The sequence below is a fragment of the Cotesia glomerata genome, unplaced genomic scaffold (assembly GCF_020080835.1).
Source record: "Cotesia glomerata isolate CgM1 unplaced genomic scaffold, MPM_Cglom_v2.3 scaffold_38, whole genome shotgun sequence".
NCBI lineage: Eukaryota > Metazoa > Arthropoda > Insecta > Hymenoptera > Braconidae > Cotesia > Cotesia glomerata.
The window spans coordinates 1-19,272 of record NW_025403995.1 but is presented as its reverse complement, the minus strand read 5'-3'; the positions used below and the strand labels follow the sequence as shown (position 1 = coordinate 19,272).

The 19,272-nt window shown below is 28.3% G+C and overlaps 4 protein-coding genes across 14 annotated transcripts; 2 read left to right on the top strand and 2 right to left on the bottom strand.

The window, feature by feature from the left end:
* The first annotated feature begins 5 nt into the window (after positions 1-5).
* LOC123274488 (beclin 1-associated autophagy-related key regulator) lies at positions 6-2,785 on the top strand. Of its 2 annotated transcripts, none has more exons than XM_044742117.1 (9): positions 6-369; positions 449-554; positions 632-713; positions 831-1,068; positions 1,152-1,327; positions 1,463-1,619; positions 1,725-1,901; positions 2,023-2,152; positions 2,228-2,785. In XM_044742117.1, the coding sequence occupies exons 1-9, from the start codon at positions 170-172 to the stop codon at positions 2,390-2,392; spliced, it is 1,431 nt and encodes a 476-aa protein (XP_044598052.1). In that variant the 5' UTR covers positions 6-169; the 3' UTR covers positions 2,393-2,785. The 2 variants fall into 2 exon arrangements, with proteins under 2 accessions (XP_044598052.1, XP_044598051.1); XM_044742116.1 differs by having other exon boundaries at positions 8-369; positions 1,140-1,327; positions 2,228-2,782.
* A 420-nt stretch (positions 2,786-3,205) lies between these two features.
* Positions 3,206-12,728, bottom strand: LOC123274490 (protein phosphatase 1B). 6 transcript variants are annotated; one of them, XM_044742120.1, is made up of 6 exons: positions 12,593-12,728; positions 10,794-11,783; positions 10,571-10,688; positions 7,908-8,019; positions 7,374-7,428; positions 3,206-4,899 (listed from the first exon to the last, which is right to left on the bottom strand). In XM_044742120.1, exons 2-6 carry the CDS (start codon positions 11,598-11,600, stop codon positions 4,846-4,848), a joined length of 1,146 nt encoding a protein of 381 aa, XP_044598055.1. In that variant the 5' UTR covers positions 11,601-11,783; positions 12,593-12,728; the 3' UTR covers positions 3,206-4,845. The 6 variants fall into 6 exon arrangements, with proteins under 6 accessions (XP_044598055.1, XP_044598056.1, XP_044598054.1 ...); XM_044742121.1 differs by having other exon boundaries at positions 12,549-12,679; XM_044742119.1 differs by having other exon boundaries at positions 12,438-12,641.
* Positions 12,729-12,866: 138 nt separating this feature from the next.
* On the top strand, positions 12,867-15,897 carry LOC123274492 (speckle-type POZ protein B-like). Of its 5 annotated transcripts, XM_044742130.1 has the most exons (5): positions 13,689-13,784; positions 13,871-13,916; positions 14,313-15,257; positions 15,324-15,402; positions 15,667-15,897. In XM_044742130.1, the coding sequence occupies exons 1-3, from the start codon at positions 13,766-13,768 to the stop codon at positions 15,190-15,192; spliced, it is 945 nt and encodes a 314-aa protein (XP_044598065.1). In that variant the 5' UTR covers positions 13,689-13,765; the 3' UTR covers positions 15,193-15,257; positions 15,324-15,402; positions 15,667-15,897. The 5 variants fall into 5 exon arrangements, with proteins under 5 accessions (XP_044598061.1, XP_044598065.1, XP_044598062.1 ...); XM_044742126.1 differs by lacking the exon at positions 13,689-13,784 and adding an exon at positions 12,867-13,073 and having other exon boundaries at positions 13,871-15,257; XM_044742127.1 differs by having other exon boundaries at positions 13,871-15,257.
* A 97-nt stretch (positions 15,898-15,994) lies between these two features.
* On the bottom strand, positions 15,995-18,640 carry LOC123274489 (tryptophan--tRNA ligase, cytoplasmic). Its single transcript, XM_044742118.1, has 4 exons — positions 18,573-18,640; positions 18,314-18,496; positions 17,296-18,233; positions 15,995-16,440 (listed from the first exon to the last, which is right to left on the bottom strand). Exons 2-4 carry the CDS (start codon positions 18,438-18,440, stop codon positions 16,270-16,272), a joined length of 1,236 nt encoding a protein of 411 aa, XP_044598053.1. The 5' UTR covers positions 18,441-18,496; positions 18,573-18,640; the 3' UTR covers positions 15,995-16,269.
* Between the last annotated feature and the right edge of the window lie 632 nt (positions 18,641-19,272).

The following is a 19,272-nucleotide window of genomic DNA, read 5'->3' as shown; positions in this document are numbered from 1 at the left end:
ATATATCTATAAGTTATATATATGTAAACATTACAGAGCAAAGTAAAATAAAAGCAGTAGCAGTATCAGCAATAACAGCAACAGCACCACCAGAGTAGAACAACGTTATTGAAATATATCAGCTGATGAGTGACAACAGACTGATGATCGTTGTCCTGGGTACTTGGTTATGGCGACAAGCAGCTCTGACGGTTCTTATACGGCCCCAGCTGATTTCCAATTATCATCCGAACTAGAAGACGTATCTAGCCGTCTAAGTGTTAATTTATTAAAGTGTCCATTGTGCCATTACAGTAGACGAATATTTTACTGTAGGCAGTGTGTTCAAAATGGTGACTTTGTACATTCAACTTCTGTTTACTCTGAACGGTACGTATCATTTTATAAATTATCAACCTTGCTAAAAAATTTTACAATACCTGTCATTGTTTTATTTTTTTTTTCTCAGGTTTGCGGATAAACAGGTACGGTTGTTACGGCTGAAAGCTGCTAGAGCTCTGTTAGAGGACAAGTGGACCAAAATATTTGAAAAGCATCGTCAGAAAGATAAACTGGTTATTTATTATTTTATTATTTATCTTTTTTATGGGTTTGATAGCTGACATCGTACTTAGTTATTATTTTTTTACAGGCATGTGATATTAATACATGCAAGGAACGAGTGAGATTACTGCAGAGTCTGATACATGAAACAAAGCAAAGTATAAACAAAGGTAATAATAATTATTGTATTATTTTTAGCTTTTGTTTTAGTTGGTTTCAATATTATTAAAATAAATAATAAATTTATTGTTTTCATTGTTGCAAAATAAAAAAAAAAAAAAAAATAGGTAATGAACGGTTAAATATCTTGAAAGACGCAAACTCTCAAATAGTCCAGAGATTACCGAGACACGAGAGCAGAGTTGAAAGAGTCCATGAATTTATCGATGACCTGAAGACTAAGCAGGATAAACAGAGGGGAAATGTTGATAGGAAGCGTAAAAGATTGAAGAAAGTCATAAGAACAGCAGCTAGACAATTGGTTCAATATATTTTTCCACTGTGTCAGGTTGAACCCGAGCGGAGGTAAACAATATTATTGAATAATATTTAATTTTATTACATTACATTACTAAGATTTTGACATATTTGATCAGTTTTTGTAATAGCGACGAGGAGAATCCCAATGCTGATGTTGTAACATGCGCATTAGCTGATGCATCAGGTACTTCGTATGTAAGAGGACGGTGGATTAGCGACTCTGAAAATAGTTTGGAGATGCACCATCGTATTGTCGCTCCAACTCTCCCAGGTTCTGGTGACTATAGTGCTTATTCACTTTGGGGTAAATTAACATTTTAATATTTTACAGCAGCTTCTTTAAAAAAAATTAAAAGAAGAAATGAAAAAAAAAAAAAAAAAAAAAAAAAAAAAAAAAATGTTTGATTATTGCAATGAATGAATTGAAATATTATTTCAGTTGCAGCGAGCAAAGATGGAACACCAGGAGCTAATAAAGAAAACACAATGAACAATCCTGCGTATAATATTAGCGCCGCTCTTACGTATGCTACGCAGCTAGTCAACGTACTTGCTTACTACATAAATGTCCGATTACCATACAAACTTACATATGGGTATGCTCGCTTATAAATAATTATTAGTCGAAAAGCGTTACGCTTACGACGTGACGCAAATGAATAATGATTTATTTATTTACTTATTGATTGATTTAAAAACAGAGAATTTTGCGGTAATGAAATGTCAGACCAAAAATTTGCTCGAAAAGTTGCTAGATTAAATAGCAATATTCTACATCTATGCTTCACTCAGAATACAAATGTCACGGTATTACATCCTATGCATACTCTGCAGAATCTTATGCACTTGCTCAATACTGAAATAAGTGATCTTGGCAGGTAAGCTTAAAATAGTTTTTTGGCTTGGGTAATCAAGTATTAAAGTAATATAATTTAGTATTAAACACTGTATATATCTTCTTGTACGATGAAATATTAATTGCGCATATAAATTTATAAGGATTGGCCCAATGGAAGTAGATCCAAGTATAGTGGAAAAATTACACAATCAATTGACTTCTGATCTGGAGAACAGTGACGACTCTGGCTCAGACGAAGAGGAGGATGCTTTTAATTGGGAGTGGGAGGCTGTAAGTTTGTTAATAATAAATTAAAATAACATCTGTATTTATTTTATATTAAATAGATGTTATTTATTGCAATAGGTTCCAAATGTTGCATGTCCGGAAATGCAAGTTCCTCATCCAGGTACGATGGCTAGCCAACAGTCATCAAGTATACATGTTAATCAGAGCGTTGCTGGGGGCTTGGTGACAAGTGCAGCTGCTAGTATCGCATCTATTTGGCGAGGATGGACTACCAATAGATAGAATAAACTAAATAAAATATAATTATTTAAAAGAAATTAAATATTTCAGTGGATAGATTTATTTAATTTCTTTTTTTTTTTTTATTTTTAAATATTTCGGATTACCCAACGTTTGGAATTATATTTTTTTAAGCAACTAAATTTGACATTCATCAACGAAACATATTGATAAATTCGTTAAGCACAATAGATGTTGACAAAAAAAAAAAAATGAAAAAAATAATTATAAATAAATTGCATATAACTTGAAAGTTATTGTTGGTAGAATTTGAAATCGTTGTAATATTTATGACGATTATTTAAATAATTATAAATAAAAAATATGTGATATATTCGATTCTATAGAAATATAAGTACATACTCGAGTAACAAAGCATAATTGTCTTTCGATATAAATAAATAATAATAGTTAAATTAAATAGTTGATTGAATAATAATAAAATAATAATCTATTAAGGTTTAATTGTAAGTTTTAATCAATATATAAATATAAATAACAATTTTATAAATGAAAAAATTAAAAAAATTACAGTACAGCCCATATAATCAGCACAAAAAAAATTAAACTAAGTACAATTTAAAAGAATTGTCGCAATCATATTAGCGGTGATTATAATGGTATCGATTCTCGCTGTGTTCTTGTAGAGTCATCTGTAGATCTCTTGTTTTAATTTAAGCATATTGAAATAATTTTTAATAATAAAATTAAAAATAAAATGTCTTATTAATAAAAAATATCTTGGTTAATAATCTATCAAAGTTACCTTAAAATATAATAGTAATAGTATATTATTAGAATAATTTAATCCATCAATAACATTTAATTACAATTAACTTTATTATAGGTTTGTGAAATTACTTGGCAACATTTAAATACATCATTCATCATTTGTGCAGTGGGTCATTATAATAACTACGTACAGTAATCATAAGGAAAAAAATCCATCTAGTCAAAATTACTTACCCTAATTATCAAAGATTAATTAATATTCATTAATCATCATCATAACTATTAATATTATTAGAGTATAGTATTTTATTACGGTATAATAATAGTATGATAAAAAAATAAATAACTGATAATATGATTTGTTAAAAGATTTAATTATACAATAGTTTTAAATTTAAAAAATAGGAAAGGCTTTGATCCTAAAAACAAACAGCCGTTAACTATGAAATACAATATATTTTGTTATCTACTCAAATGGGTCGTATCTATTTAAAGTTACATCGAGAATTAATATTTTATTAAACTTTACTTATTGACCTTAACATACTTTTTTTTTAATCTTAAATATTTTTATATGTTTGTGTATCTGTCAGAGTGTAATTATATAAATTAAACCGCAGAATACAATGAAAATGCTTTGTACAAAAAAAAAAAGTTATGGTCAGAGGAGCGTTGAAACTCGTTTCATAAGTATACATATCGCACACTGGATATTGTAATTTTTTTTAGCATAAGACGAAAAGTACCCATGACTTATAATTATTTTGTACAATCATCCATCATTAATCATTATCATATCATCGTTATTACTATTATTATTATTATTATTATTAATTAAAATTAAGATTTAATATTATCATTCATTTATTTAAATTTTTTTGTATTATGTCAAATGCTCCATTGCGTAGACGTCGGTGTGTTGTATTCTTGTAACTTTATAGTATTTTGTCCACATATTAACCTGTTAGTTTGCAGTCAAACATTTACTGCAGTTTTATGTATAAAAACTCATACGACTAACTGGATTCTGACGTCTGTAATCATATAACACGATGCGCTATTTTATTAACATGACGGTTTATTTGGAGCACTGAAGCGGGTTCAATTAGGTAAGTAATTATTCAATTATCTTCCTGCCTTCAGCAAGATTTTTGTGCTAATTTCTTTACAGTCAAAGGATTTATTAACTTAAATAAAACATGCATGGATACTTTTTATGGATGAAAACAAGATTCACACTGAGCAGTTATTATAAGTACTTTCAACCGTCTATAACATCTCGTACCATTTAATTTAATTATTACAAGTAATTAAATTAGCAATTTTATCTCTCGGCAATATTAATTTGCATCTCTTTAATATATTAGTATTAATTTAATAATTAATCTTTTTTTTTTTAGATTTACGCTCAACATCAATGTCACTTTGGCACTTTAAAATTTTTTTTTCAGTTACTGCTGAGTGTTTTTTTAGTTTTTTAATTTTTTTTCTACAATTATTGAAAGTTTAATTTAAAATTAAAACAAAAAATTTTTTTATGAAAAAACAATGATTATAAGTAAGATAGACAAAACGCATGTAATTTCAGGTACAAGAATTATCAAAAAAGTTATATAGAGTCTGATTAAAAAAAAAAAAAATTTTTTTTTCCAAGTTTCTTCTTGTATTTTTAGATTATCGATGACAGTAATTTTGTTCGGTGACAAGTCGACAACTTTGTAAGCTTAAGGATTTGCTTTGTCAACTTCCAACGGATTGAAACTCTGCGTTTTGACAATCTGGGAATAGGAAATGATTAGGATTAAGATTTGGAAAATAAAGAAGCAATAAGAATAAGTGCTAAATATAAAATTAGACAGATTATAAAATATAAAATGAAAGATGTATTGAAAATTTATCAAACAAATGTCATTTTTATAAATCAAATGTCAATAAGCATTATTTAACACTCAGTTATCGAAGATTGTGTATAAAAGACAAGATTTATCAACTCAAGCGTTTAAATTTGAATATCAAAGACTGTAGATTTATTTATAAAAATGACAGTAAAAATATTTATTATATATTAATAAAAGAGGCTCAAGGTTAATATGAAACTTATACAAACACTTGATTTGCATATTTAATTGGCAGATGAATCAGATCCAAAAAGTAACATTAATATATTTAGCAATTCCCGTTAAATTTATACCCGTATTGCAAACAATGCGGCGATAAATTTATTCTTTCATAAATCGTTGTTTAAAATAGGATATCCGAGTAAAAAATAACTTTAGTCAAACAATTATTCAGTTGTACAGTATATTTAAACATTAATCACGAAAAAAAAATTTATCAGTAAATTATAATAAACTCCTCCACATACTTATATTAGTTGGCATTTTGTTATTTAGCTCAAACTACATGGACCTCTTAATCTGGTTATTTTCTAAACATCATATATAATTTTTTTTTATTTTTTTATTTTTAATAACAAGATATACACAACACCAGAAAATTGATATCTACTTTTTATAATTATTGTTATTAAAAAGATATATATTATTATAATTATTATGCCAATGTTAAAGATTATTTTTACATGTTAATTATTAATGATTGATTAATTGAATAATGGATGGAGTTGGAGAGGATATTAATCCAGTTATTAATTGAAAATTAAGGCCCTCGTCAGTGCTACAATTCTACAGGCATATTCCATCATATTTTAATTCCATTCTCTCTGTCTCTTTCTCTATAATTAAATAATTATAGTGATTTAAATTATTGTATGTCTTCAAAGATATTTATAAACAAACGTGGACAATGCTGATGTATATATAAATATTTGTATATATACAAATTATCTACGTTAAGATTAGTTTGTGTGGCTTAATTACTCCCCAATTGCCGTGATAATTTGCATGCATTTATTATTATTTTTATTGTTATAATTATTTGCAGTTAATAAGAGGGAGAAGAGCCAATATAAATGCATGAGCATATTTTTTATGTGCATGTCCACTAATACTACAAAAATATATAATTTCTATATATAAATGTTATTATTATATATTTTTTTAGTCAACGAACAGAGAAAGATAGAGATAAATTTATATATTGATTTACTTAAATAAAAATCTACAATTATCAAACAATTATTTTCTCTTTCTACAAATTAATCGTACAATTAAATATCCTCTACATCGTTAACTTTTTTTCTTAAATTTTTTGATACAAAGTTTAGTTTTTACAATGATTTTTCGATATGTACGAGCATACGCACTTGATAAATTCTACTTGGTGTTTAATCAATAGTTACGTATCTTTAAATTATGTTTATAATAATAATAATTATAAAATATTCAAATACAAGAAGTAAAAAATATAGAAATAACAAAATCACAGAGTAAAAACTCTGCACAATGATTTATTTTTTATTTCATCTATCGTTTTGATGTACTTATAAATTTTCGTTAAATATTCCCTGTTCAATAGTAATATAAATTCATTATTTATTATTTGTATACACGATTTTTTTTTTTTAAATCCAACCAGTTATTGAACGTAATAATAATAGTAATAATAACTAATAAAAAACGCGGATTTGATTATTTTAATTTATTGTTTTTAAGTATTTTTTTTAACGAAAGCAACAATCATTGTATTACGTAGCGATGTTAACATTAAATTATAAAAATTAAAAGTTCAACGCACCACATTAAGTATAAGCTCAGAACATATTGGATAAAAAATAAAGCAGTAGTAGCATTATGTAGACATTTTTTTTTTTTTAAATCATATGATTGTTATTAAACAAAAATAATAATTATTTTTATCCGCTTAATTATAAGTAAGCAAATTTTTTGATGAATTGCAAAACTTAATTCAACGTTACTAATTATTCCAGGATAAAATAATAAATTTTTTAATTGTTTAATAATAACATTGAAATAGAAGATCAATTTTATAAAAGTATTACACGATGTCTACAAATCAAGGCTCTCAAAAAAAAAGTTTAAATAAAAATGAAGAAGTATCAAAGACAAAAAAAAAGCAAATTAATTGAAAAATTTAAACAGCAACGGTCTTGTTGCACTTTTCAATACTCAGTTGTAATAAAAATTAGCACTAATAAGTGAAGGTAGGAATTATTAAAATCATAACAGTTTTACATTATCTATTACATCGTTGGTAATTTTATGAGGATGTTATGACAGATTTAATATTTTTATTTAAATTAAATTGAAGGATATTCATATTTAAGACTTACGCTCTTCGCTCTGCCAGGGCACACTTCCCGAAACACTTGTTCAATAAGTGGTTGCCTGTTGAAAAACAAAAAAAAATAAATAAATAAAAATAAACAAATGATAAATTACATTTAATGACGGTGAGTAATTAGAGGTAGTTGACGCAAATGAATCACGTTATTTGAAGTATCTATATGGCGATAAGATCAAGTTTAGCTATCAAACATGAGCGTGTTAAAAAAAGACAAGTTTACAAGAATCTCGAGGCTTTTTACTTGAAGCGTGAAAACAAGGCTACATGACTTGGCTATCCCAATTACGTGATTGCGGAATAATTTGAAATTAAGCCAAATTGATATTATATAGACTTCCTCGGTACTTTATAAGCGGTATCATTGTATATAATTTAATTTTTAGTACTATTTGCGTAATCTCAAGAAGAAAAGATTATTTGGTAGATGCTCAAGAGGATCAAGATCAGTACCAATATTTTCGTTGACTCGAAAACAATTGATTTGCTCGTGTGTGTTTGTGTTGTATAAAAAGTAACTTACTTTGCTGACAGACCGCCTCCAGGGGGTAGATTCGGTAGTTCTTGATCAACAAGAATCCGTAGCAGTTCCAAATAATCGAAGCCGTCTTTGCCCTCTTGTTGTGCAACGATTTCTGTTGGAAAAAAAAAAAAGAGCCAAAATTATAACAATTATTTTTTCAAGGTCATTGAAAATTTCTTAAAATTTAAATCTATTGCTATAAACGCAGCTAATTGAATAAATAAATTTAAATAAATAAAAGGGGAGTTAATTATGTGTGAACAAATAAATTGATAAAAGTGCAAGTGTATCCATAAGATAATTAATTGATTAAGTAAATAAATTATTAAAGTATAAAAATAAAGATATCGAATTCACGCTTTTTTTTTTTTTTAATTTTTCTTTTCTTTTTGTTGCATATTAATCTTAAGTAAACGAATACTACTATTAAAATTGTAAATAACATGCAACTACAGTGATATATAATATATCTGAGTTACGGTACATTTCTTATGGATATAAATGATAGTGGGGTGATTTATTATTTTTAAAATTTGTATTTGGGTTTAAATGTTTAGATTTAATCCACCTCTGGAATTGCATTTACTATTCGCTTTTTAAATTAATTTTAAATAAATATATATGGATTTATGGTTTAGAATTCGCTTTTGTATAAATTGGTTTGTTCTGATTACGGCAATAGCAATGACTCTCCATAAGAAATGCATTGCCGTTTAAATTTAACTAAGATAAATATACACTGGAATTTATAACTGATCAAACAAGAAAAAAAAGAAACTAATGTGTTGTAAATAAGTTTGCACCTACCTGTGGCGCCTTCTAAACTAATTTCCAACACAAAATACATAATATTTATAATAATTTTTTTACATTTACTTTACTAATAATTTATATTTAATAAAAGCTGTTACGAAGTATCGTGACAACTCCAAGGGTGGATTTTTAAAATAATATTAATGTATATTTTGTATTGATATCTTATGTCTTTAATATAATATTTAATGTATTTATATTTATACTTTTGTTTGTTCACGTCAATAATAAATATATTTCTCTAAACAATATAATGACTGATAAACGCTACAAACTACTTTATGACTATGATCTAGTCATAAACTAAAATATAATACTTGTAATAATAAAATTCTATTAACTTTATTTTTTTATTTATTTGTACTCTAACTTATATAATGATAAAGTGTTCAATTTAATTTATCAACGTGCGTGTTTTCTTAATATAAATTTTTTTTTATTATTAAATCAATAAAATGTTGTATAAAACAACTCTTTGTTTGCTAATATTACGCGATATTTATTTTATTTTTAATTCATAAAATTACTTTAAAACCATTTTTTATTTTTCATCTTCGTCTTTGGCACATTGTTTATTTTTAAACACTTGTACTACTATTTTTTGTATACTTATTATAATTATTTTTTTTTAATTATAAAATCACACTGAATTGACTAGTTTTGATTAGTATTATTTCAATCCTTTAAAAATTTCTAATGGAAATATAAATATTAGTTATTGCTTTCAAACTAATTTTTTTTTAATTCTAAGAATAAATAGACTGTATTATTAAGAGGATAAAAAAAAATATTAAGTACATTGAAAAGAGATGATTTTGAGCCTCATTATCAATTAACTAAATATTTTCTAGTAAATAATTAGTCATACGATTAAATGAGTTAATTGATTATGCATTTGACAAATGTGTCAGGGAATATATCTTACAAGTTAAATCTCTTATGTAATTAATAGGGTATTTGTATATCGATATATAATTGTTGGTGTTTTATTTTGAAAGGCAGTAACGTGGTTATCTAATTACTTAGATCACAGCAACGAGGGAAAAAAAATAAAACGATTCCTAAATACTCTTAGAACATATATAATCGATATTAGAGACGATCGTATTTCATTGGTGTTTGATTTAAGTATTAACTTATCACTTGTCAGGAGGGCATTAAATCGTTCGTTATGAGTTATTAGATATAACTATTAATTAATCACTTAATAAAAATCTCAGTAAATCACTGTAGTGATTAATGAGATATTTTGATTGACGAAAAACTGGTCCCAATCAGAATTTTTTTTTTTTTTTCCATAACTAATAGTGTCAATATTTACACATACATATAACACGCCTCACATCGCGCAAGGTGTTTTAACAACTAGAGATTTGAAATCGTATTGTTGTATTTTTTAGTCACTATAAATATATGATTTAAATTGTTTGATTGAAATAGAGCCTTCACAATATAATAATTTGCTTCAATAAATACGTTTTCGCTTTTTCAATTTAGATTTTTTGACAACTATTTGATTGTCGCGCGGCTTTTCCCTCTATAAATGTATCTATATAACTTTTTTTTGTATGTATTTACACTTAACGGAAAAAAAACAGATCTGTTGAATTTACAGAAATTTATTTATATTTATAAACCTAAATATTTCTGTAAAAAGTACGTATTTATCAGTATACTTTATATGTTAGTTTCTGTAATTTCTACAGAGCTATTTTTTTCGTGTTTATTGCACTGGGCGACGTACAATTGTCATTTATTATTTTTTCGCACGCGAACACGAGCACGTTTACGCGGATTAAAGCAACAGCATAGAGAAAATATTGAGTGTGAGTATGAAAAATTCAGTGAACCTTTAATTCTCCTTTCGATGGTCATTTCTAACTCGGCTTCCTTCTTTTGTGCTTCGATACTTGGCTTGGGAGCCGCAGGAAATGTTACCAATACTATGCTCATATTGTCTCGGCTACCCTGTGGTTGAAAACATCAAACAGTATCGATTATTAAATTTTAGTGGTATGTTATTAGATTAAAGACAAGTTACTTAGAATAAATAAATAATAAAAAAAAAATTACCTTGTGAAGACAAGTATCAATAACTTGGTTAGTAACAGCCTCTAAGTCGTCAGTGAGCAATAATCTGGAGTAAATAAAATCACAAAGATCTTGATTGGTCATAACGTCCCAAATGCCGTCACAGGCGAGTACTAAAAACTCGTCGTGCTCCATGTCCCGATCTCGGACGAAAATCTCTGGTTCTGGTGAGACTAATTGCTCACATGGTCCACGTCCTTCGACGTTTTTGTACTCATAATCACCAAGAGCACGTGATACAGCCAATGATCCATTAACACGTTCTACCATAACGCTACCACCTGCTGCTTGGATGCGTTCTTTTTCAGCTGGCAACACGGGTTTGTGGTCTCGTGTCGAAAAAACAGGACTTCCTGCGCTGCACAGTACCGCTCTGGAGTCACCGCAATTTGCGATATAAATGTGTTTCGGTGATATGAATGCACAAACAGCTGTTGACCCAGACTTATCTTTACTCGTCTCCAGCAGATCACGCATTTTGTGGTCAAGTCGCAGGAAACCTGAATGTATACCCTTTATCACATCCTCGGATTTAAACTCCTCCGTCTCAACAATCGAGTCCAGCAAATGTTCCGCGCTGTGCGCGGAAACTAGCGCCCCAGCATGCCCGTCAAATACCGCAAAGTAACTCCAATCAGACAGGCCACCCTCCAAGCCTGTAATCGCACAATGTGCGTCTTCCATCTCCATACGCCATCCTTGCATACTTGCCACTCCGTATTGCAAATCATTACCCGAACCATGTTCGTTGTACTTCTCAGTGTTCGGTGTATCCAAAAATGCCCCCATAGTTAATGTTATTACGCTCTAGTTATTTCCTTATCAATTTATCTCTTTAATTATCTCTCTGGTACTTCAATCAAGTTTGCTTTAATATTTTGTCTCCTTTTTTCTCTCTCCTTACAATTATAGCCTTTTACAACGTATTATTTATTAAGCATTTTACTCTTAATGACAAAGTCCATTAAATACCTGTAACATATCAAATTGATTTTCATTAAGAAACAATATCACACACTCACTTGTACGCACTTTCACGTATCGACTAAGACTATTTTTAATAAATTATTATGCAATTATTTCAAATACTCGATACTGTTATCTGTTTATCATAAATCGAGGCATAATTTTCGTTTTTTAATCACATAAATAATAACTTGCGATAAATCCATATATATATTATGTATATGTTGTGTATATGCATATAAGTATATGTATATACCCAAAGCGTAAGATATTAGGAGGCATTTTCGCATGACCTATTCTTAAAACGATAAATTTAGTTTGGAAATTTACAGTAGTATGGAAGCAAAAATGTATGATGGGAACCTTGAGATGGGTGAATGACTTACATCAACCGGTATTAATTTGCTATTAATTGTTTATTATGTCATACCCACTCATCTGCGTTAAAAAAAAAAATAAAAAGAAAGATGATGATGATTAAATAATATCAATAAGAATTAGTACACGCACTAATCACGAGATAAAAAAAAAATTAATAAATCACGATGGAAGCGTTGAAGCGAATTTTAAAATAAATTAGCATGCGGCTGAATTTTTTAAGCCCAAAGATAAATTAATGTGCTTAGCCATGAATTTGCCAGAAAAATTACAAAAACTTACGTCGAACTAACATCACCGGTTATCATCTTACTTTTATAATTTACGTACAATTAAATGTGTCCTATATACTACAATAATAATATATTTTTTGTAAAACTGATGAATAATTACAATAAATAGTATTAATTAATCCACAAGTCTCATGTTTTTATTACCAAGCCACGCGAATATCACCGTCACCATGTCTCTTTATGTTTTCTCTTTCTAGCTGGGTTATACTAGCTCTTCGGTTTAGCTCCTCTGCTTGTACACACACACACAGAAAGAAACAGAAAAATCGACTTGTATGAATGGCGGACACGCACACTAAAAGAAATTAAACTGCGCTTGCGCCGGTCTATAAATAACTTCACAAATGTCGTCACTTTTGACCAATGGCAGTTTTAAGATTTCTTTACTGCTCACATTCGAGCGCTTAAACGAACATAGAAAATGAATTAACGAGAAAATTAGCGTAAAAAATTATCAACAGTTCCGATAGATGGCAGCATAGTGTCAATTTTGCGGTTAAATCTTTCGGATAGAAAGTTGTTGCTGGTTATTGCGAATTACAAATTATTAGAAGCTCATGCTACGTCCACAGCAACCACCTGTTCATGACTGAAATGTATAACTTAAATTAATTAGAAATTAATAGTAAGTATTTTGTATATAATTTAGTGAATAATTATCAAATAAAAAGTATATAAAGTTTCTAAAAAACGAAAAGTTAACATGATTTTAAAATTGAAAGACAATTTTTTTGATTTTTAAAATGATACGGAAATAAGATTAAAATCGATGTGGCACATATTTAATAATTTTAAAAATTTTATAATGAATAAATTATGGCAAAAAAATAAGAAAAAAAAATTGACATTTAGAAATTAAAAAGAAAAAAAAATAAAAAATACAATTTTTTTTAAATAATTTTTTGGAAAAAATCTTTTTGTTAAATAAAATTAAAAAATTGTCAAGTGACAGCTAACTTGAATGTTATTGAAATAAGCAAACATCTGACAATTATTGGAGTTTTTACAGCAAATAAATTATTATAGATAAATAATTTTTAGAATTCGTAATTTTTTTCTTTATAACAAAATTATTTTAACAGTATAAAAACTTGTTAGATATCTAATAAATTCAGTATCGTTTTTTAAAACGACTTAATTTTTACGAAAAATGATATAGTAAAAAAAAATTTAAAGAAAAAATTTGAAAAAAAAATTTTTTTTTTATAATAAATTGATTTAATTATAAAATTCATAAAAACTATTAGATATCTTCAGATTTTAGTATCATGAAGTAAACTATTAAATCAACTTTTTCATCAGAATCTGGGATTGAAGATGATGAATGATTTTCAGGGTATCATTTGACGATAATAAACAGTTAATTGTATCACAATAATGCATGCAGAATGCAGTGTAAAAAGTATATCGTTATACTTTTAGATGTTGGAGCATGTAGCAGTCCATGGCATGGGATATTTACAGATAGGTAAGAAGAAACCTCTAAGAGTTGCGCTGTTGGGTGTGACACAAAAACGAGGAAGAATTTACGCCGGAGTATAAACGAGAAAATAGTTCCAACAGAACCAGGCAGAAGTTATCCAGACTTTCCAAGAGTTAAACTTTCGCTTATCACAAGATAGTATTTTTTCAGTCAAAAATTTTATTATTGAATAGTAAATAATTTCAATTCAAAGAAAACTAGACCTAAGTTTATTAATTTACGGAAATAAATGGTTTTAAAAGAAGTTTAATTTGTGAAAAAATTGTACTTGAATAGTATTTGAAAAATGTCTCTCCAAAGAAGAAAAGACGGGAAGATACATACCAGTTGGCATGAGTATAAAGTTTTTAATGTAAGCTCATATTTGTATATTGATCCCAGACGCAGAAGAACCACGACTGAGTTCCTTACGTTTTCTTCAGGAGCTGGAATTGATAATGATAAGTGGTTTCTGAGATTATCATTTGATCATTCATTGTACAGCGAAACATGGGTAGCGGTACAGTTCAATTCTGTGTCAAAAAAAGTTGCTACCAGAGGATATTATTCAATTTATATTGTTGATAATAAGAAAAACGAGATATTTGTTGGGCGACGTCCTGAGTATTTTAAAGGTCACCATATTCATGAAATAATACATTTTCTGAAGAGGAATTCAGCTAGTGAAAAAGAACAGTTTTTAATAAACGACACTTTGACCATCCGCCTTCAGCTTACACTTTTTCTTGATGATATTACTCCATTGCCTGCTGATGAAATAATTGAACTTTACCCAAAGGCTGATCTTCCAGATAATTTTAAAGAATTATACAAAACCAAAGAGGTTGATGGTGATATTGTTGTACAAGTAAAGGGAAAAACAATTCGAGTGCATCAAGATGTTCTCAACATTCGCTGTCCCAAGTTATTGAACGTGCTGGTTTCTAATCAAACTAAAAAAGATAGTTTAATTGTTTTTGATATGGATCCTAAAGTATTTGAAAAATTATTAGAGTTTATTTATTTAGATCAAGTGACGGATCTAGATGATCACATTGTATCTTTATTTGGAGAGGCTGATAAGTATGAGCTGAAAGTACTCAAACGTATGTGCGAAAAAAGTCTAAGTGAAGATTTTTTAACAGTTGAAAATGCCCAGACTATATATGATTTAGCAGCACGTTTTAATTCGCATGAATTGACGGGATATATTGTTATGTTTTTGAAATTTAATGTCAGAGAAACGAAAGGCCCAAAATCTCTTGATGATCGACGTGGTTAGCTGACGAAATTTAAAGCGCTATCATTATAAAATATTATAATAGTACTTGATGATTTTTTTATAAGGTAAGTTATTATTATTAAAATTTTTTAATACTCGATTTCATCATAATCTCATAATTTTTGTTATAGATCCAAAGGTCGAAGAATATTAAGTGTCTTCAAATCCAGCTGATTATTTTTACTCATCCAGCGTTTGTTTTTAAATAAAGTTTGTATTCTATTTTAACTTGTAATAAAAATATATTTTTATCGATGAGTGATGCTCATAAAAAATTAAAAGTTAATTATAAACATGATAGATTATGAACATGAGATCATTAAATTGTATGAACGAAAAAAAAAAATAAAAATGTTTAAATTTTAGTAACTCTACAAACTAATTAATTTTTAAATAGACGAATTTAATGTAAGCTCCCTAATAATAATTATAATATTAATGAAAATTAACTTAATATGTAACAATTTTTTTTAGTTTTAGTCATTACCGAAGTCGATCATTCATCGAGTCAGCTTTGCAATACATGTCACCAAAGTGACGATTTATGTTCACGTTACATGAATGAGGCCGAGCTGAAAAGCTGCGCTATGACGGAAAAACAAGTAAATACTCACGCATGACTGTAAAAAAAAATTCTCTTGTGACAGGAGATTTTTAAGGCTTACCACGCGGTGAGATTTATCTCAGGATTAAGCAGTAAATAATTTAAAAATAAAAAAATTTTATGAGTATTTATTTCGAATCGACTTTTCTGAAGCTATGTGAAGACTATCTAATATAAGTAAATTAAACATTTCTTTAATTGTAAAGCGTGTTTATTTATCTGGAACTATATTGTTTATTTCATGTACAAAGCATTGCATGTAATGCGTGATATTTACAGTACAAAAAAATTTATCAAGAAAAATAGTATTTTATACACTGTATTATAAATGTTCTATTGCAATTGAAAAAAATTTTGACTATCAAAATGCCTTTTAAATAAATATTAATTTTATAAATATTAAGTAAGAAAAAGAATATTAATCAGTTCGTGCGAAAAAGCTTCCCGCTAAATAAAATTAAATTTAATCACAATTAAACACATTTTTTCGAAGAGAAACCTAGATCTCTCGGCTTCATAAATTCTTTCACTAGATCATCAGTAATGTTTTTTCTCCTCTCTTGATGTGAGCTGACAACCTCTTGGAGTATCTTTATCAATTCTTGTTTCAACTCTCCGGTCAGTAAAGCTCCGCTGGTGTAATTCTATAAAAAAATTTCAACATTAAAAAAATTAACATTCAATATTAATTTTCACTAGCAACCTTGCAGTCACAATGTGACTGCCGTGATTGTGAACTATAAATAAATAAAATTTTGCTTTATTAAAGAATGAATTTTGTTAAATTGCAGTGTACTTTTTTAACTACTGACGTTTTTAAAGATATAAGCTCATCCCGATGTTACACTCATCAAGAGCTTTCATTTGAGTACCCACATGCATTTTTGGTATATTTTTCATATATATATGTATATAAATATATGAAAAATTGATGTGGGTACTCAAAGGAAGGGTCTCGATGAGTGTAATATCGAGATGAGCTTACATCTTCAAAAATATCATTAGTTGACAAGATAGCAAAGTCAGTTCTTAATTACTGACATTTTTTAAGATATAAGCTTATCCCGATGTTACACTCATCAAGAGCTTTCATTTGAGTACCCACATCAATTTTTCATATATTTATATATATTATATATATGTATATATGAAAAATATATCAAAAATGCATGTGGGTACTCAAATGAAAGGTCTTGATGAGTGTAACATCAGGATGAGTTTATATCTTTAAAAATGTCAATAGTTTACAAGATTCAAGGTCATTTCTCAATTATATATCTAGAGATAGAGCATTTTCGAATGCAGCCTAAATACTTATCATCATAAATTGACGATTGGTGGGTGAGAATGATATGAAACCTTGAAAAAGCACAACTCCAGGTCAAGACTTTTCCAACGATACCAAATTTAACCATTAAAACCTATTTTATATAAATACACTGGCCACAAAATTTTGCTTATTCTCTTAATAATATTGATTAATTAGTAAATTAGCTTACCGTTTTGAGTTCATTCAGTTTATCATCATCCTCGAGGAAAAATCTTAGCCACTGGTAAGAAATGTCAATATCACAATTGCCGCCGAGTTTCCTGTGCTCTTCAACAGTTGCTTGTCCTCCAGAAAACGCATGTTTGTTTATTTTACTCTTAATTTGCTTAGGAGTATCCGTCAAAAATATTGCCGAATTTACATCACTGGCAGACATTTTCGTTTGGGATCCTTGTAATGCTGGGAAAAATGAAGAGTGCAGCAATGCTGGCTTGGGGAAGCCCATTTTGGGAGCAACATCTCTAGTCATCCTGAAGTACGGATCCTGATCAATGCCACAAGGAATTAAGCAAGGCAACTTATCATTTTTAAAAATAAAAGGAAACGTGCTAGAGATTGCTGGAGCTGCTTGAGTTGGTGGAAAGGCTATTTTAGCAACTGGATCACTGTCACCGAATCCAAATATCCCTTTGATTTGATTGTATGTCACAGACTTTTGTATTCTTATCATATTTTGATAAAACGCTGGGTTAGTACCGATATGCTCTAGATTGGAAAATATGAATGTGTTTTTGACGTCAAAGCCAAAGGCTATTATATCCTTGGCGTTCTCATGGGCTAGTTTTATCGCGTCTTCTACCTTTAAATTTTTCCAGATTGCTTTTTCATCGTCGGTTAGTTGTATTACCAGCGGAACATCGAACACCTCTTGGAGCCATTTACAAAAGACAAATGGGATCATGTGTCCAACGTGCATTGCATCTGAACTAGGCCCTCTTCCTGTGTACAAGTAAAACGGCTTGCCCTGCTCGTATAAATTCAATACTGTATGCATATCACGGTGTGAAAAAAATATACCACGACGCAAGAAATGGTGACATGGTTTGCCGGTTATTTTTTCAAATCGGTCCAGTAGTTCCTGGTCTACTTTCGAACTGCCAAACCGCTCTAAAAGTAACAAAAAAAAATTTATTTATAAAACTTATCAGTTAAAATGTAAATTTTAAATTGTTGAAAATTATACTCACTTATTAATTTATCATAATCTATTCCTGTCTCATTAGTACTTTCAACAGTCCAAGGGGTAACAACATCCTCTTGTGTATTGTCTCCATTAACCTCTAACGTTTCAATTCCTACTGTTACGGGTTCCATTTTTTTAACTATTATTCAACTAAATATGGAACCTTGCAATACTGATTGTTATTTCTCAGCAATTAAATTACACACTAATTATTAAGCTTATAAGTATAAATCATGGGTTGAAATGAATTGCACAATACTAACGGCTGTTGACTTAGCATGTGCACCTGAGTCAAGACTTGCTGCAGTAACCAGTAAGTAACGTGGAAAAAAATTTCGTCATATTATTCGAAACTAGGTCACTGTACTACAGATTGATAATGTAGAAATTTTTACTGTCGCTCTGTTGGTAAGAGAATAAATTTTTTTAACTAAAATTTTCTCGATAGGTGGAACCACCAATCAACCTTAAAACAATCGCGTGAAGCTTTTAGGAATAAAAGGTTATTTCTTCTTTTGCGTTTTTGAAAAAAAAAAAAAAATAAAATTGATACTTATTAATATTATTAATTATTAATTTAATAAAAAAATTTTTAATTAATTTTAATGAAAAATAAGTTAGCCGACATTTAAAATTTTTTTTCATAAAAAAATGATTACAAAAAAATAAAAAAAAAATTTTCATTTGTAAAAAACTTTAAAAACTGTGAGTGCAATTTTTAAAAAATATTTTTTAAATAAAAAAATTTTATAACAAAAAATAGTGGTAATTAATTAATTAATTAATAAAACAAAATTTGTTTTTATATTTCTCTTTATTGACTTTTGATTTTACGTAATAATAAATTGAAATTTTATACATCAGAGAATTTGATGAATATTTTCCACAGAGGAAATATCAGCTTTTTCATAAAAATATATATGGATATGAATGTATCTGTAATTTAATTAGGGATCTCTTTGG

Bases quoted from the DNA above. Each gene is read 5' to 3' on its own strand.
- LOC123274488 (XM_044742116.1), top strand. From the start codon at position 170: ATGGCGACAAGCAGCTCTGACGGTTCTTATACGGCCCCAGCTGATTTC. The intron at 370-448 runs GTACGTATCATT...TTTTTTTCTCAG, and splicing joins ACTTCTGTTTACTCTGAACG to GTTTGCGGATAAACAGGTAC. The intron at 1,902-2,022 runs GTAAGCTTAAAA...TAAATTTATAAG, and splicing joins GAAATAAGTGATCTTGGCAG to GATTGGCCCAATGGAAGTAG.
- LOC123274490 (XM_044742120.1), bottom strand. From the start codon at position 11,600: ATGGGGGCATTTTTGGATACACCGAACACTGAGAAGTACAACGAACAT. The intron at 8,020-10,570 runs GTTCACTGAATT...TTTTTCCAACAG, and splicing joins CATCGAAAGGAGAATTAAAG to AAATCGTTGCACAACAAGAG. The intron at 7,429-7,907 runs GTAAGTTACTTT...GTTTTTCAACAG, and splicing joins GGAGGCGGTCTGTCAGCAAA to GCAACCACTTATTGAACAAG.
- LOC123274492 (XM_044742126.1), top strand. From the start codon at position 14,218: ATGTCTCTCCAAAGAAGAAAAGACGGGAAGATACATACCAGTTGGCAT.
- LOC123274489 (XM_044742118.1), bottom strand. From the start codon at position 18,440: ATGGAACCCGTAACAGTAGGAATTGAAACGTTAGAGGTTAATGGAGAC. The intron at 18,234-18,313 runs GTGAGTATAATT...TGTTACTTTTAG, and splicing joins AGATTATGATAAATTAATAA to AGCGGTTTGGCAGTTCGAAA. The intron at 16,441-17,295 runs GTAAGCTAATTT...ATTTTTTTATAG, and splicing joins AACTGAATGAACTCAAAACG to AATTACACCAGCGGAGCTTT.